Consider the following 19237-nt stretch of genomic DNA (forward strand, 5'->3'; position numbering starts at 1 on the left):
TTAAGTATGTTCTATGCTAGAGCAATTTATTTAAATCACCTCAACTCTGATACCATGTTAATTTTAAGTATGTTCTATGCTAGAGCAATTTATTTAAATTTTCACAGTTAGCCATCACATCAGCATTACGATAAACTGCAGATAGAACATAAATATAATATGCAGAAGACAAGCCAAGACAAAAGGACACAAGATATGGCGCAAGCCAGGGACAAACCCCACAATGTGTGGGGAAACCCTTTCATCAAATCTTCTTTTATCTTCAAAGTTCAGCAGAGAAAGAGAGAGAGAGAGAGAGTACAACTACAACAGAAGTCAACACTTTGACTTGTCTAGATCTAAGCATAGATCATCTTTTATAACAATGACATCAGTTGAAGACATTCTGCTTCAACTGATTCTCCAAGGTGACTCCTTCACCTATCATCGTGCTGCATCTGGTTCTCCTGCTGTACCACTCATACTGCACCATACTGCACTAATCACGTTGCTCATGTCCATGATCTTATCCATCATCATGCTACCCTTCATTTCCATGATCTCATGCTGTACTATCACATGTGTTGAACCTTGATGACTGCGCTGCTCTCAGCTTCATGCTGCTCATCATGCTGCATCTACCATGGTCTTATTCATCATCAAGCTATCAAAGCTCATGATCTCATTCATCATCATGTTGTCCTACTATAACACTAATGTCTTCAGTACTACTATCATCATTGATAACAATATTGCTGCATCATGACTTCCCTTAGAAATTACCATAAAGGTGATCTCTGAATCTTTAAGAAGATCAAGATCTTACAAGAACTTAGATCATGACTTTATCACTGATCATTCTTGATACAACTTCTTCCATTATGCTGAGAATGTAACTATCATTGTCATTACTACAACACTCTTCAACAATCTTACTTGATACTGAAACCATCGCCGTTACAACTTCACAGCTGTATCACCAAGATCATTCACAGATGTATCTTTCCACGAGGGTATCCGAACTGAGACAGTGATCACCAAATATGTGTGGTTGAAGCATGAATGAAGGACGTTGAGGTATACTGTTATGAGATCATCAAGTTATAAGTATGCTGAGAATGACAGATCTGGTCTTCTCATTGTAATATACTCCTATGCCAAGTTATACTGTTGTCTGCTACAGGGATACTGTACCTTAGACGCTCCCGAGGATACTTCTAATCCATTTGACTGCATATAACAGGTGTACAAGACTGCGTGTATCCTTTGCGTGAACAGAACTGTGTTTATCCTTGGCGTGAATCAAGATTGCGTGTATCCTTTGTGTGAACAGGAGTGCGTATAAGATTTGTGTTTTATCCATTGCGTGAATCCTTTGTGTGAACAGGACTACATGTATCCTTTGCCACGTTGTTACCAACAGCGTTGTATTACAGCGGCTCCACTTCCATGTTGGACTGCGGTTATGACTACAGCTTCATGACCTGCGTATTAGATTATAGATCAACCCTTTTCACTGCGTGTTTATCATTAAGATCATAGCTAGGTCCTGTGGCTAGGTCTCAATGAACAACGTATATATTGAACAGCGTATTGATCGTGTGGTTCCATATGCTTTAACTGCGGTCTAGGTCTATCCCATTGTCTGCGTATAATTGCTCCATTAACGGATTAGGGCATCGTACTGTAGCTAGGGCATCATCTTGCAGCTGGGGCTCCTTTTAGGCCAGCGTATTCTTTTTGGTTCTCTCCTTCTCCAAAAACCCCGTGGAGAGGAGATCACCTCAAGAATACGTGTGTGCAAATGATACCAAATCCTCATCTATTTTTACCAAAATGAGGATGATGAATAGACACGTCGGATGGGCTTCTAGAGCCTACATAAGAGCTGGTCGGCTTGACTATAATTACATAAACAAAATAAATTCATATCTCCATAAATACTTATCGGAATCGGATGATCTTTGGATCAATCCTACACCTCTCGACGAGAGGGATCCAATAAAAATATTAGCTGCCAGAAATAAGCTAACTCACATGGAGTTTGGCCCTAGTTGCCTATTTAACACTCCCTCTCAACTAGGGAGAACTCCATCCGCTGATCCATATGTACGACTGTACTATCTCTGCCATCAGTGCCCTGCACTGTTCTGCCCAACTCTGCTCAGCTCTGCTGGCTCTGCTCTATTATACTCAACTCTGCTGGCTCTCCTAGCTCTGCTTTGCTCAGCGCTGTTGGCTCTACTAGCTCTGCTCAGCGCTGCTGGCTCTGCTAGTTCTGCTCTGCTCAGCATTGCTGGCTCTGCTAGCTCTGCTCTGCTCAACTCTGCTGAACTATGAAGAAGAAGAATTGATCGAGAATGAGTCATATCATTCTCCACTAACTCGAAGTTAGTCTCAAAGTGCGTACCACTGGTCCCAGAACAGTCTCAACCGACCCGAAGTCAGCGTCATAGTATGTACGACTCTCACTGGTCCCAGACCAGTACTGCACTTACACGAAGTCAGTCTCGGAGTATGTACCACTGGTCCCAGACCAATCTCAGCCGACCTGAAGTCAGCGTCATAGTATGTACAACTCCTACCACTGGTCCCAGACCAGTATCATTGATCCCAGATCAATGGAGGACATCCTAGCGTAGAGAGTACGGTAGATACAAAGATGCGTCCATCGGTACTACTATGGTCCCTAACTTCATTTCCCTGCTCATTGATCAGATGAGAGGTACTTCCCATGAGTCCCAGACCGCATGGGTAGGATACCTCGACAGGAGAACTTAATCAATCCTGTCCTCACAGGAGAACACATCAATCCTGCTACAATCGCCATGGAGAACACATCAATTCAGGCTGCCATGGAGAACACATCAATCCAGGCCTCACAGGAGAACTAATCTTCCTGCTACACAAGAGAGCGAATCATCTTGATTCTTGTCCCACAAGAGAGCGAATCATCTTGTTTCAGTGCGCACCACCAGGGGAGGGTGAGTCACCCTGTGGTCGTATGTTGCTCCAATAGAACTGCAAGCCCCCCAAAGCTCCTAGAGCTCAATGTATGCAGCATGCAGGACCCTTTTACACAGGTCTCTCGACGACTCCAAGTCGTTTGGGAAAAACACAAATTTGATCTTTCCTCAGGGCTCTGTCCAGTACATCATCTCAGTGTGATGGAGCCTCCTTGATCATCGACTTACCATATCCTAGATAAGGCAGTAATTGATGTCTATCTGCTGGAGCAATTGTCAAATACGGGATTCCTCAATAATCGAATCCCATCTCAGGTTGTCACATAGATTCACAGTGGTATTCATCATGTGTACAAACAGCTCACTAAAGAGCTTCAGCAACGAGACTGCCTCACAGAAGGCCATACTATCACCAATGTATTCAGCCTTGGTGGTGCTTATAGTGACCGACTTCTGCTTCCTGCATCGAAGCAGAATCCAAAGAGAACCAACACTGAAAAGTGCTCTAGTGATCCTCCACACTACCTGCCCACTCATCATTCTCATGTGGTTTCATATTTTCGGCAGTGTATCTCAATCCATGAGAGATTGTGCCCCTGAAGATATCTCAGAAGATTCTTGGTACCAATCCAGTGAGGCTCAACCAAATATGAGCTCACCATGCTAACTGCAACACATATGTTCGAACGGAGGTTCTCCAAGAACATCAATGCGAATGAGTTTATGAAACTCAAAGGCATTTCCCAAATCTGGTCCGACATCATTACGATATAACTTCTGAAAGTTAAGATCCTCGAGGCAGTCACAAGCTTGCAGCTTATCTTCCCACATTTCGAATCCAACTCCCTCTGTCTCCTATAAATGAGAGGGTTTGCACCTGTCAGACATGGGTGCTGGTACGAGAGGTTTATCATCCACAACCTTCGAGTAATGGTTTGGATCGGTTTCACTCCTAGTGAATCTCAGCTGCATTAGACAGCTATCAATCCTCTCATACTATGCCTGAGGTGTTTTTCTTCAAGCCATAGAGGGCTTTCATCCACCTGTATACATGAGATTCCTTGATCATGATTCTCAAACTCCTCGGGTTGTTCCAAACCTGTGAACCTGCCGCATGAGGGGAATGGTCCCCTTATAATATTTTCCTTCGGTACATTTCAAACATGTACCTTCATACTTCTTTTTGAATTCAGGCATCCTAGTCACCATCTGACTCACAGACCTCCAGTGCTGAGTTAATGGACATGGTCCCTAGTGGACTTCCTGCAACTTGATACAACCCTGAACTCAAAAACATCTTTAAAAGATCTATTTTCAAACACGTACCTTTCCATCGATAAGTGCCACCCTGTAACCAGGTTCGATCAGGTACATAAAAGAGATTTTGGGGTTCCTTGATTTCGAGGAAGAGTCAACCATTTCCTTGATGACCTGCATTACCAGTCATTCTTTTGATCATTGAGGATGTCCCAGGGATGATTGTTATCTTCATCAAGAGATGTGTCTCTACCACTCGTTCGCATAACGGCCGAACTTATTTCAACAAGGCATCCGCCTTTCCTTCCACCCTTAGATCCGAACTTTCCAATGAAGTGATCTTAAGATGGACCATCAGAATCTTCCGCTGCGCCATTCTTATAACATTCTCTGCTTCAACTTCACCCTAGGTGAATTATGAGGAACCCATTGATCCTTTTGTCTTGTCCCAACTGTATTTGGTGATTGCTCTTTCACTCTTGCTTGGGCATTGTCTTCACCTCAGCTCTGATACCATGTTAATTTTAAGTATGTTCTATGCTAGAGCAATTTATTTAAATTTTCACAGTTAGCCATCACATCAGCATTACGATAAACTGCAGATAGAACATAAATATAATATGCAGAAGACAAGCCATGACAAGAGGACACAAGATATGGCGCAAGCCAGGGACAAACCCCACAATGTGTGGGGAAACCCTTTGATCAAATCTTCTTTTATCTTCAAAGTTCAGCAGAGAAAGAGAGAGAGAGACAGAGAGTACAACTACAACAAAAGTCAACACTTTGACTTGTCTAGATCTAAGCATAGATCATCTTTTATAACAATGAGATCAGTTGAAGACATTCTGCTTCAACTGATTCTCCAAGGTGACTCCTTCACCTATCATTGTGCTGCATCTGGTTCTCTTACTGTACCACTCATACTGCACCATATTGCACTAATCACGTTGCTCATGTCCATGATCTTATCCATCATCATGCTGCCCTTCATTTCCATGATCTCATGTTGTACTATCACATGTGTTGAACCTTGATGACTGAGCTGCTCTCAGCTTCATGCTGCTCATCATGCTGCATCTACCATGGTCTTATTCATCATCCAGCTATCAAAGCTCATGATCTCATTCATCATCATGCTGTCCTACTATAACACTAATGTCTTCAGTACTACTGTCATCATTGATAACAATATTGCTGCATCATGACTTCCCTTAGAAATTACCATAAAGGTGATCTCTGAATCTTTAAGAAGATCAGGATCTTACAAGAACTTAGATCATGACTTTATCACTGATCATTCTTGATACAACTTCTTCCATTATGCTGAGAATGTAACTATCATTGTCATTACTACAACAGCCTTCAACAATCTTACTTGATACTGAAACCATCGCTGTTACAACTTCACAGCGGTATCACCAAGATCATTCACTGCTGTATCTTTCCACGAGGGTATCCAAACTGAGACAGTGATCACCAAATATGTGTGGTTGAAGCATGAATGAAGGACGTTGAGGTATACTGTTATGAGATCATCAAGTTACAAGTATGCTGAGAATGACAGATCTGGTCTTCTCATTGTAATATACTCCTATGCCAAGTTATACTGCTGTCTGCTACAGGGATACTGTACCTTAGACCCTCCCGAGGATACTTCTAATCCATTTGACTGCATATAACAGGTGTACAGGACTGCGTGTATCCTTTGCGTGAACAGAACTGTGTTTATCCTTGGCGTGAATCAAGATTGCGTGTATCCTTTGTGTGAACAGGAGTGCGTATAAGATTTGCGTTTTATCCATTGCGTGAATCCTTTGTGTGAACAGGACTGCATGTATCCTTTGCCACGCTGTTACCAACAGCGTTGTATTACAGCGGCTCCACTTCCATGTTGGACTGCGGTTATGACTACAGCTTCATGACCTACGTATTAGGCTATAGATCAACCCTTTTGACTGCGTGTTTATCATTAAGATCATAGCTAGGTCCTGCGGCTAGGTCTCAATGAACAACGTATATATTGAACAGCGTATTGATCGTGTGGTTCCATATGCTTTAACTGCGGTCTAGGTCTATCCCATTGTCTGCGTATAATTGCTCCATTAACGGATTAGGGCATCGTACTTTAGCTAGGGCATCATCTTGCAGCTGGGGCTCCTTTTAGGCCAGCGTATTCTTTTTGGTTCTCTCCTTCTCCAAAAACCCCGTGGAGAGGAGATCACCTCAAGAATACGTGTGTGCAAATGATATCAAATCCTCATCTATTTATACCAAAATGAGGATGATGAATAGACACGTCGGATGGGCTTCTAGAGCCTACATAAGAGCTGGTCGGCTTGACTATAATTACATAAACAAAATAAATTCATATCTCCATAAATACTTATCGGAATCGGATGATCTTTGGATCAATCCTACACCTCTCGACGAGAGGGATCCAATAAAAATATCAGCTGCCAGAAATAAGCTAACCCACATGGAGTTTGGCCCTAGTTGCCAATTTAACACTTATGATGTATAAGTCATGGTTCTTCTTGAAGAACATCTTTTTGCAGATCTTGCCTTCAGTCAGGAAGAGCATGAACAGCACACTTCAGCAGTACAGAGACTTAGCATGTACTCAAGGGGAGCATGGACAGATTGGTACACCTTGGCATATACAAAGGGGGAGCTCATTCAGAGAGTTCAGCAGGTACTCAAGGGGAGTATGAACAACAGAATGCTTATCTTGGAAAGAGAATATCTTGGTTCGCCCTTTGCCCTTGATGTCAAAGGGGGAGAGTGATTTGGTGTTGTTGCCATCAAGTCCAAAGGGGGAGATTGTTGGCATTATGATGCATGTGTTGTACTTGATGGAAACCCTCTCATAGAAGAACATCTCACTTATGTATAATTGGATGAATCTTCAGAAGAGATATCAGATGTGACTGATGGAGGACAGCTCAAAGGAATCAGATGATAGTTCTAAGTGTGACAAGTTAGCTTTGCCATCAAGTCCAAAGGGGGAGATTGTTGGCATTATGAGACAAGTGTTGTCCTTGATGGCAAATCTCACAGATGACAAATTAGAGTGTAGCAGGTCAGTAGCAAAGAATTGATGATCAGACTACAAAGAATGAAGAAAGAAGAGTATATACGCAGGTTCACTATATACCAAGTAGGGTATACACGCAGGTTCACTATATACCAAGTCGCGTATACGCAGGTTCGCTATATACCAAGTAGGGTATACACGCAGTTTCATGCACGGAAAAGCGTGTACATGTCGGAAAGCTTACTTTTGGTCTGTGGTAGTTAGTCCTCGGTATTTGAACTTATGGTTTTGGACCATGGTATCTCGACAAGTGTGTTGATCCCAAGTATTGGGCTCTTGGTATTGATTTATTATGGTTTTGGACTGTGGTATTGAGAAAGGCCTAAGACTATAAAAGGAGAAGAAGATCATTAGGCAAATGTATCGGAAAAGTCTTGAATATCTGATGACGGATGAGATCCAGTATGCAGGTTATGGGTTGATGATGCATTGCTTGATCTGAGCTGAGGAGGGATCTCACCGGTGGATGGAGAACAAGATCTAAGGATAGACCGGGATCAAATGGTTTGAAATGAACTATCTCTATATGATTGATTATGTTTATTCTAGATCTGTATACTGACGCATGCAATGATCTGAACTGGGTATAACTTAAGTTTGTAATCGATGCAAGTCATGATTGAATATTTATATATCTGTACGCGGGTTGGTTTTGGTGTAAGCGCGTATGTACGCAGGTTAAGTTCATTGTAGTAGCGTATACCTTTTGAGCTATGATATTTGAACTTACAGGTGGTTTTGGTTGTTAAAGGGTTCTGATGACAGTTTAAAGGTGTCAGTATTCTGCATATCTTGTTTGGCTGATTGTGTTTAGCTTCAGTATCGATGGATGAGAACTAATATTGGATCAGGATCATAATGACTCATATTTATGAGATCTGATGGACTAGATCTGGGTGCTAACGCATATATTATCCTTGTATATGTCATGATCTGGTTATTTCTGAAGTCAGGAAGTGCAGCAAAGTTATGAATAAGTGATTAATGACATATATGCTGGTTCATCTTGATGAAGTTGCGTATACACGCAGGTTCGGCACTTCCAAGTAGCGTATGCACTCTGATGCATGATTTTGATGGTACAGTTGGTTCTGATTGTTATTGCAGAGTTCTGCTCTGTGTTCTGGTGATTGTGTTGTTGACAGGGTTTCAGTGTTTCAGTGATTCAGAGATTGATAGTATTGATTGTTTTGTGCTTCAATGATATTTATGGGTCCAGTATGAAAATTGGATGAATCGTGGCCTTCAGATTATAGTGTTGTGCTTCAGGAGTATCCAGTCTGAAAATGTATGAAACGTGGTACCTGGAGGAGAGAAGATTGTAGGTTGGTGCCTACGTACTAGTATCTTAGCTAGTACAAGAGCAAAGGGGGTTGGAGCTCCCTTCCAGGAGAGTCTGGAGAACGAGAGAAGGTTGTAGCCTTCTGCAGGTTGTAGCCTGCGTGTTGGTAAAGGACTGCTCCAGTACATTGTAAAAAAAGTTTCTTAATAAAGGAAGATAGAAATGAATTGCACCAGGTGGTTTTCGCCCACATTGGGTTTCCACCTTATATCATGGTGTTCATGTGTGTTGCTTATGTGTGTTGATCTATCCGTTTTACTGCTACTATTGACTGTTAATATGGCTAATAATGTTCGGATGCATCAATTGAAGATCACATAACTGAATCATGAGTTTAATGGTTATACGCTAGTTGCAATAGACACAGTCGCGTATATACACAGGTATACTTAACTGAAGTAGTGTATATGATTCTGAAGTATGAAAATGAAAAAGTATTATTGATTACATAATACTGATTCACCCCCCCTCTCAGTATTATTTCCAACAGAACAATGAATATGAACTTGAATTATAATATATATATATATATATATATACACCTTGACGACTCCCCGCACCCCCGAAATTTCCCTAAAATTTGAGGGTACTCCCACACGTCCCCCTTGTGCATCTCCCCGCACCCGCGTCTCCCCGCACCGGAGTCTTGGTGGAACATTGGGAAAATCACTTGCAACGAAATTAAAAGGTAGTGACTAAAGCATCATTTGCATGTTGAAAAATAACATGGTCTCCTCAACAACGATCAACCATGGAAAACCAATTGAAACAAAATGAAAGATGCATGTTATGTTATTGAAACAATTCCCCTAATGATACAAACATGCCCAATCCATCTAATATGCTAAAAAGAATGGAAATGTCATGACAAACTAATTGTTCTAACTCATATCATATAATTGCCACCTTTTCCTTAGTTGGCCATGTTGACTACTGAGTTGTACTTAGCAGATTTTGTGAAGACTCCATGGACCATGATACAGAGTACATCAATTTTTTTTAGAGTTCAGATGTCAGCAAGGCATTCAAACCCCTTCTCTTTCCTCTTTCACCATTCTCTCAGTCCTCAGATTTCGCAACCCTACGGGGATATTGTATAAATGTCATTGCCATGATGAAAAAAGCTATGTAATAGGCCTAGGATGCTTGAGACATCATCAACAAGCGAGTACACCTCGGAGTGGTTTTTTTACTAAGTTAATTATTCGCACCTTTTAGTGACGAATAATTTTCTAGGTTTTTTCACTCACCGCATACACCCAGAGTTGGGGTGACAGCTTGAAGATCGTGCCTTGGGTCCATTTCAGTGTCCATGGTCAGTGTATACTACCATGCTAGGTCATTTCTGAAATTTCACGGAATTTGACTAAGTCTAGAAAGGAATTTTTAATAATTAAAATTTCCCGCAAGATGGGATTTTTTTATTATTTTTTATGTAAAATGTAATAATGAGATACCAGAATGTGTTGAGGGTGTATGAATAATCAAAATTAGAATTCTTCACCTCAACATTCTTCTAGGACACACTTTGAGGGGTAAAAAATCACTTCTAACCCCTCAAAACCCATTTTTCCTAAGTCTAGTGGGAAAATTGCAAATAAATTGCTTAAAAATGAATAAGTGAACAAAATAATTAAATAATTCCACATGACAAGTGAAGAGGAAATGAGCTGGAAAATCAACTCAAGTCAAAAGGTGTTCAAAGGACAAGTGTGCGGATGATTTGGCACACCACATCAACAAGGAGTTAATGCACCCACAAATCAATTTTGTAGGTCGGAATTAAAGGGATTGATTTATGACTTAGCAGCTCAATTTTTTCTTAGGGAAGTCAACGCATGGTGAAGATATTTCATAAGATTTGATTAAAGATTTAATGGAGATAAATGTGGAGTGTATATCCACCAGCATACACTCCAAGCCACACTTGTACGTAGCACACCTCTATTCAGCTACATGCAGTCTCTACAAATAGCCACACGCACAGTGGATTAGAGCTCCACACAGGGCAGTTTGGCACTTAGTTTGCAGTGATGTCACTCCATGATTTTTCTTGTGATTTCGTTGGGGAATATGCTCCCACTCACACCTACCAGCATTCATACTTGGCATCTACACAATGGAAATCGAATGTTGCAGATGGAAAGGGTGGAATACGGTGCCACATATCAGAAATTTACCTCCACTTCGCTAGGATCTCTCACATTTGGAATTCGACTTGCTAGCATTGGGATTTTCATTGCGACACTTGTCATTTGCAATTTTCAATGGGATTCTCTCCACTTTGTGTATAAATCCACCATAAGAGCTCTCATTTTCCCATGGTTGGAAGCTTGTGCTTATTGTTACTATGATGGATTTTCTATTGAGCTAATAAAAGTCAAGTCTTTGGGGTTACAAGCTTCTCTTGTGGTGCATTTTTTTGGTTGATGAGGTAACTTGTATTTGGATTTTCATGGTTAAATTTTGTTGAGTTTTCCTTGCGTTGTTGATTAATTTTGGTGTATAGCCCAAGGGCACTCTTGTCTAGGGAAAGAAGAGTGCTTATTGTTACTATGATGGATTTTCTATTGAGCTAATAAAAGTCAAGTCTTTGGGGTTACAAGCTTCTCTTGTGGTGCATTTTTTTGGTTGATGAGGTAACTTGTATTTGGATTTTCATGGTTAAATTTTGTTGAGTTTTAGTTGCATTGTTGATTAATTTTGGTGTATAGCCTAAGGGCACTCTTGTCTAGGGAAAGAAGATTGCAACTATTTGCAATCTCCCTTGAGCTTGCCACATTTCGAGCTATTGTTGATATTTGTTGTTCTCGGTTAAACAACAAATCCAACCTTGCCTCTATGTGACAAATTTTCTTCTACACTAATTATTGGCATTGCAAGTGTGTTTGTATTTAGACAGCTTGTAGTATTCCTAAATGGAAATATCAAGTGATAATAGCAAATAAAGCATAAACATGTAACCATAAAACTAACACACTAGCATAATGACAAATTGTACCAAGAGCTAAGCCATTTTATTATCTGAGAAAACAAGGTACCTATAAATGAAGAAGAGGAACCTGGGCTTGCTATAGCAAGCTAGTCAAGTCCCAAGTGAAAATGGAGCTGCCCAAGCATGGGAAACTACTCTCCCCAAGTCTTTGCGTTGACCCAGTAAATTTTGCTACTGCTAGGTGGAATAGAATTAGTGTTTCGGGCCTCTAAACTGCTCAGAAAATTCCAAGAAATTAACTAGAGCCTCCTCACAAGGAACCCAGAGTAACCTAGAAAATCTCACGGACCCACATTGTGGAAATGGTCCCAGAGTGAATTGTGCCCTTCTCCAATCATTTTTGTTGCAGGTCGCTGACTAGAACATTGATTTTTGCCAGAAATATTGCCCCGAAAATTCTACGAAATTTACCCCGAAATCCTCTCACCATGCACACAAAAACCCAAAAAGGGTTAGGGTTGAATCCACCAAGCCCTGGTGACCCCCAACAAGTGCAAATTGTTCAATCTAGCCAGAAAACGCCCCACAGTTTGATATACAAAATTATGCCCAAATCTACCACTTGCTAAATTCTCCCTTGAGGTTTACCTCCAAGCTCCGACCCTTATCTCTCGACAATTCTTCTTCCTTGATCCCTTGCGTAGGCTAAGCCAGAAACCCCTACACACTTCCAAATGAAGAGAATTTCGTCCCATGGATTTGTTTCTCTCTATCCCTATAGAATCACCACAAAATTCTCGGCTCCAACTAAGAACAGCCTCTTGCAAATAACCCAGACTCCAACTCGTTGTATGTTGGACCACAATGAATAACTCGAACAGCCTCTATGCCCAGGAAATACGCAGAGTTGGGAATATTGTTGTCAATGAAGCTTTATGAAATCCCAGTAATGGACTCTTTGAATTCCCAACTAGGGAGGCACTTGAAGTCCTCCAAAGATGGGGTGGAATCCCACCTGGAATCCCTGTGCTAAACAACACTCTACCCTTGCGCTAAACAGCTCCAAGAGAAGAAGAAGTGTTAAGCGTAATAGTCAAAACATGATCCACAAAATGAGTTCCTCCTCTTATATTTTATCTCCATCCTTCTAGACTCCTTTTGATATTATTTTATTGGTGGGGGACATTTTCCTTAGTTACTTTTTCCACCATTTTAATAAAATAATAATTTGTCACCAATCACTTGCCACCTTTCTCCAAAATGTTAGTTGCCCCTTTTAATTAATATTACCAAAATTGGGCAAAATTCCCATGCTCACAAAATTGAGGATATTACACAGGTTGCCAAATCCATTGGAGAGTGGGGACTTCTTGGGTTGGAATATTCATCTCCAAGGATATCAAAGATCCCACAAGTTGTTCAAGCCAACAATCTCACAAGACATCAAAAAACATACTTGAAAGGGGGTTTCATGAGCCCTATGCTTCTTTTCCATCTCTTAAAAAAAATCAAAATACTTTCTTTTATCATTTGTGCAAGTATTGATTCTATCTAGCATTGAAGGCTATGTTGGGTTTAATCCCAAACTTTTCCACTCATTAAATCAGCTCATAGGAGTTGGTTTAGTGAGGGAATCATTGTAATATAAGTGTATTTGACTTTAGTGTTGATCCATAACTTCCTTCCATCTTATGCACTTGATTCCTCTTGTGTATTTTCAGCTTGCTTCTCTTTCAAACTAATTTGGTTTCTTGCTGTCTTATCGGTGTTTTGAAGGCATTTCGAATTGAAGAAGGAGATATGAAAGGCACATACTTTGGGAATCCTTCTCATGCTTGGAACTTCAAGACCAAATGCCTTCTTATTACTAATCTTCTCCTTCTTCTAAAGCCTCCCGCTTGAGGGATTGTAACACATTGTGTTTCATTATTTATTCAATGCTTTCAAGCCTTCTTTCTTGTGTAAAACATTTCTCAAGCTATAATTTCTTGATCTTTCACTTGTAACTTCTAGGGAAAGAGTAAGTGTTGCTCATATTGTAATATCTTCCCAGAGATAAGTCTTTCATCTCTGTAAGAGGGCTTTCACATTAATTTAATAATAAAAATTTCTTTCCCTGGTAGCTTGGGGATCATCCCCTTGGCATCGCACTCCTCTCTTTTGAGAGGAGATCTCTCTTGCATGGTGTTTGATTTGCTCTCCATTTCTTTCATGAAGTTAGATTTAGCTTGTTAATCTCTCACATTTTCATTTCATGCTAACTTGCTTATTCGATATGCTTATGCTTTCTTTTATCTCACTTCATTGTCAAGCTAATTTTCATGCTTACTTACATGCTTTGATTTCATGCTAATCGTTCATTTTACAAGTTTTCCATTTCATCTCATTTAGCTTTCATTACATTTTAATGCCATCAACAATCTAATTTCAATTTCCATGTTAGTATAGTTTCCATTTACATTGTAACATTTACTAATCTCAAGTTTCATGCTTTGGTAGTTTCATTTTGCAACTTGCCACACTTGGAAAGTTTACTTTGAGCAACCTTTACATTTAGAGCAAATTGCAAGTTTCATCAAGTTTGATAGTTTAATTCCATTCATTATAATCTAGTTTTCAACAATCTAATTTTCTAAGTTTATTTGCTCAACTTACATTTCATTCACAACTTTACTCTAAGCAACTTTAGAGTGGGAGAAATTTACAATCAACAAGTGGTTTTGCAATTTGTCACTTTATTTTGAACATCCTTTAGCAATTGCAATTCATCATTTTGTTCTCTAAAAGAACCTCCAACATAAGTTGGTTGAATAGAGACTAGGAACCCTTCCTTGATATTCTCTTCCCAAGTTGTGAGAAGGTAAACATGTGACCATGCAATTAGGGTATGGCTGATTCCTACATCAAAACAGTCGCACGTGGGTAGACTTGAGAGACTAGGTGAATCTTTGGTAATGAAGCTAATTTTCTCCACTTGAGGCCCCTTACTACCATCCCTATTCCTACAAGGGCAAAAGTTTAGAAAGGAAGTTCTCGCCTTAGAATTGGCTAGAGTAGGTCTAATAAAATTAACCAAGAGCATTCTACAACACATCATTTTACTTTCCTTGCAACAATTCTCATGCTTATGCTACCTTGAGTATATTAAGTTTTATTTGAAGCATTTCACATTTATAACAAGTATTGTGGGTTTAGCTTTACAAGCATTTCATTCATATTCTTGTACTTGGAGCATCTCATTGAAAGTTCTCTTGTGTATCTTGAAGCATTTGGAGTTTACCTAGTTTGGAATATCTCTCATTGGTGCAACTTTTACTTCAAGTTATCTCACCTGAACCACTTTACATTTCCAAGTGCGATTGTATCTTTGTTTACTACCTTCCATTACATGTTCTTACTTTGCAAGTTTAATTTACTTCCTTAAGCATTTATCTTTTGAAAGTTGTTTATTGGCACTAGTCTTATCTTGCAAGGATTCTATCTTGTTGAATATCGTTGTTTATCTATTTAGTTTGCATGCTCATGGTCCTTATCATTTACTTGTTGAAGTACTTGCATGTTGTAATTTGATGGTTGAATCTCTTGATTAAGTAATCTTTCATCTCCTAGAACTTGTTTAGGATCACTAACCAAGCCTTAGATTTCCTTTAGGGTCTACCCCCCTCGGCTTCATCTAGGAGAGATCCTAGATGGAGGAGTTGGGAATTGGGTGACAGCCCCAACTCTTAGCTTGCCCACAAGGCCACACCAAGTGGAGTTGGAGACTTTTTCCATGCTAACCTTAGGTGTGGAATCATGCGGCAACAAGCCAAAGGATGGACAAACCACAAGGGTAGCACTAAAGGTGACATGTACTCTGCAATAATACTGCATGATATGCAACTTCTACATAAAAATTTCACAACTATCATCCCATAAGGTGTCATCAAAATGATCCTTGGACACCCCATACAAAATATGGGGTCACATGTATCATTCTTATTCTTTTTTGAAGAAAATCTGCTAGTTTTTAAAAACTATTTTTTAAAATATGTATACTTCTTGTAACTTTTTATATATTGTCTTTGTGTTTCCAAATTTTGGGGGGTTAGGTTTCCACGATATACCCCCTTGCCACATTGCATGCAATTTAGATATGCACATATCAAGATCAAGAAAAAAAGTAAAAAGTGATATATCTAACTTCTCTAGGAATTAGTGAGACAAATCGCACATAGAAAAGGAGGAACTTGGGATGAGACAAGTTAAAACTCAAAAACATGTTCAAGGTCAAGCAAATAATAGTCATTATAGGAAATATGCATTACTACTAAGGACACATTAGATACATCGAACGCATCCACATTATGTTGCACAAAATGCATCCTATGACTACTGAAAAGGAAGAAAACTCACATGTTCAACAAGCTTTTCTGATTTTGACACACTACCAATTTTTGTTCTTGTTTTCCATACTCTAGGATTCCTTGGCCTTGGCCCTCCTGCGAAGCATACCTGGTAAACAGCAATTACTTATTAGGTACATAACACTAGAATTCTAAGCATTGATGCTTCTATACGTGTCACTACATTAGCACTTTGCTCTCCTTCAACTCAAGGGGGGGCTGCCCAAGGTGATGTAAATCTAACAAGTGATTAGGAATGGAAAAGTTGTTTTGACGTAGGTTAGATCTGGCTTTGCTTATGAAAATGATATAGTACAATTCCAAATGTATAAAACAGATGTAGCTCTCATAAAGATTGTGGACTGAGGTGGTTTTCTTAGACATTTGTAAATCTGGATTATGATATTGCAATTTTAATTTCAGATTTGTAAAACAGAAATAAAAGGTTGATTTTATGGCTTTTACATGGTTGAGAAATGAGATTAGTACCTTCAATTCGTATTGGGAAAATGTGGTCTATGAGGCAATAGTTTAATAAGCCTTTTTCTCATGCAATGAAGGCAAACTGAAATCAAAATGAATAAATTACAGCGCCCTTATCTGGCTGTCCTAGAATGCAAAAGATGGCTTTCAAAGCCCCAATTAAGAAAGACTATCAAATATATAAAAAGAGTATGCATGCTTCTATGAAAAGTAAATTCCAGCAACTCCAAACTAATAAATATGACATTTCTTTAAAATTCTCCATCAGCAAGAATAAAACATTTAGATGGAAATGAATCGTACATAAATACTTTCAAGTGTAGAACAAATTTACCCAATTAAAAGCCCTCTAGACATGCTTCAAAAACCCAAAATAGCAACATTCCCCTTAACAATATAACACCAAATGCATAAACTTCAAGCTCCAAAAGCACCTTCAAATATTAAAGGTTATAGTCTCAAGTGTCTCCAGAAACATTCAACAACCATTACAACAGAGGAGTCTCCATTACATAACATATCAAATCTGAAACTCTATATCTATTCTAGGTAAGCATAAAAAACCAATATCCATCTAACTCTGAACAATTAAAAGAACTAATAAATAAGAGTGCCCACGCTGCAAGTAAAAATCTCCAAGCATGTGAGCTCCAATAGGTGGGATGCACCTTCAAGATAGGCACAGAAATGTGTCAATGGCACCAATGTCCTCCATCAACACCTCCAACAGAAATCGCTCACCATCTAATCATCAAAAAATATGCAAATAACCTCCACATGCCACACATGTGAATCACCCAAGGTGGCCGCATCCTCAAAATGGATCAAAGAATAAGTACAAACATCATCTAGTGATGCAGGTGGCTCCTCCAAAGTGTCATAAGTAAGTCGTTAGGTACAATGTCCAATCAATATGTGCATAGAACAAGTAAAAACTTATCAATGTGGCATGTGCGGCTTTTCCAAGGCATGGCAACCCTCAAAGATGTTGAAAATGTAACTAGTGTTGGTCTTCATAATGTAATAAAAATTGTAATTTTTATCATTGATTATATTCATTATTATTATTTTATTTATAGTCAAAGCATGCATTGTTTATAGGGCCAATTGAGTCAGAGTCATAAAGAAAGTGTATTTGTCAAGAACAATATCATCATCAATCATAAAGGAACAATAGAAGAAAAGCTTCACACATAGAGACACCAAGATTGGTCGGAGACCAGGGCAAAACCCCACAAGGGGGAAAACCCTTTCAAATTCTTCTTCTTATTAATTGTCATAAAATGTTCAACAAAGAGAGAGTACACTAATCCAATTCTTCATTCACAAGAATATCTAGCAAAACCAACCAAACAATATCCCAGAGATGAAACCAGCAACACTAATCAAAATCATTTTTCACAAGCCTGCGATCAATTGTCACCATCTATGATCAACTACCAGAATCTGCAGTCAAATGTCACAAAAACCCCAAGTCTCGATCGCACGAAGCTAACTGTCATGTGTACAGCTGAAGCGTTCCAGCCACACGGACAGACTTGTATGTGAGCGGCTATAGCTGAAAATTTCCTATATCAGCCCTGCAGCTCCAAACCAAACCCTAATCCGCACGTGCGAGCTTCGGAATTTACAATCTCGGACCTGTACGAAGTTTGAACCAATATCAAAAAACCAACTTCAGACATGTGCGAGCCAAACCAAAGAAGAGAGAAGTAAATGCTTGATGATGATATTCAAATGAGGGTCACTTGACTTGTATTTATACGCTTCCAAGGGTGTCCAATTTCCCCTTTAGGGTCAACCTATGCTTTCGTGCACATGTGGGTGTTGATTTTGGGTAGCATTGGATGTGCTCTAGCCATGAAATTTGGTGGAGATATTGGAGCACATGAGATCTCCAATACCGAGAAAGGGATTGGGCAAATTCTAAACAGTTCGGGAGATATTCAAATAATTAATATTTTTAATGGAGTCCCTAAGTCTAAACTTAGGGAAATTAAAATATTAATGTGAATTAATATGAAATTGTGTTAGAATGGTCCAAAAGACATGGATCAAGACAGATATAATCTTAGCCGTTGATTAGGAACTTAATCACAGTGGTTGATATGTCAACGAGAAAAGTATAGGAGGAGGCTTGAGGGTCGCTTGGAGAAGTACACTAGATGATCAGTCATTCTATTCTCTAGAGCGGGGTTCACAATGAGAGAGAACCAGTGATCGGAGTTGCAGCAGAGGGGTATTGAGTACAGAGAGACAGAGAGGCAGAGATAGTGTCGAGAGAGCAGCGCCGGAGCCAGAGAGAGTGACGCAGTAGCATCCAAGGCTCACGCAGAGGCAATCGGGAGCTACATAGTGCTTCAGAGAGGCCAGCATTGCTGATGCAGAGGGCCAGAAGGCTAACGCAGGAACTCCTGAGGCTGACGTAGACCCATTCAGGGCGACACAGGGCCAGTGTTGGGCAGAGAGAGGATGACACAGTCCAGAAAGGCAGATGTTGGGGTTTCTGGGGCAAATTGGAGCTAAGGAGCTGCCGGAAGGTTTATCTGGGGTTTCAGCTGGGACATTTATCTCAGACTAAGAGGTGCTACTGCCAAGGAAATTCTCTGTTGGGTAAGTCAAATTTGGCACCCAGATTGTACTCTGAAATTGCTTAATAAGAAAACCCTCAAATAGTTGCACCCGTTTTTTCGCATTGGGTTTTTCCGGGGACATTGGTCCAAAAATAACAATGTCGTTTGGTGTGATTGTTTTTGTTTCCTTTAGTTGTTGATCTATAATATGTTGAGCATG

At 39.8% G+C, this 19237-nt stretch overlaps 1 protein-coding gene across 1 annotated transcript in view; it reads right to left on the reverse strand.

The window, feature by feature from the left end:
• The window catches only part of LOC149198746 (uncharacterized), a 385249-nt gene that overhangs the window by 187844 nt on the left and 178168 nt on the right, over positions 1-19237 (reverse strand). The window contains exon 6 of the mRNA XM_089400347.1: positions 15972-16070. Coding sequence (XP_089256473.1) covers positions 15972-16070 — 99 coding nt within the window. The remainder of the gene's footprint in view (positions 1-15971; positions 16071-19237) is intronic.

This window comes from Pinus tabuliformis, chromosome 2_1 (genome assembly GCF_031772625.1).
Source record: "Pinus tabuliformis cultivar Carrire ecotype Pingquan chromosome 2_1, CPIR1, whole genome shotgun sequence".
Classification (NCBI taxonomy): domain Eukaryota; kingdom Viridiplantae; phylum Streptophyta; class Pinopsida; order Pinales; family Pinaceae; genus Pinus; species Pinus tabuliformis.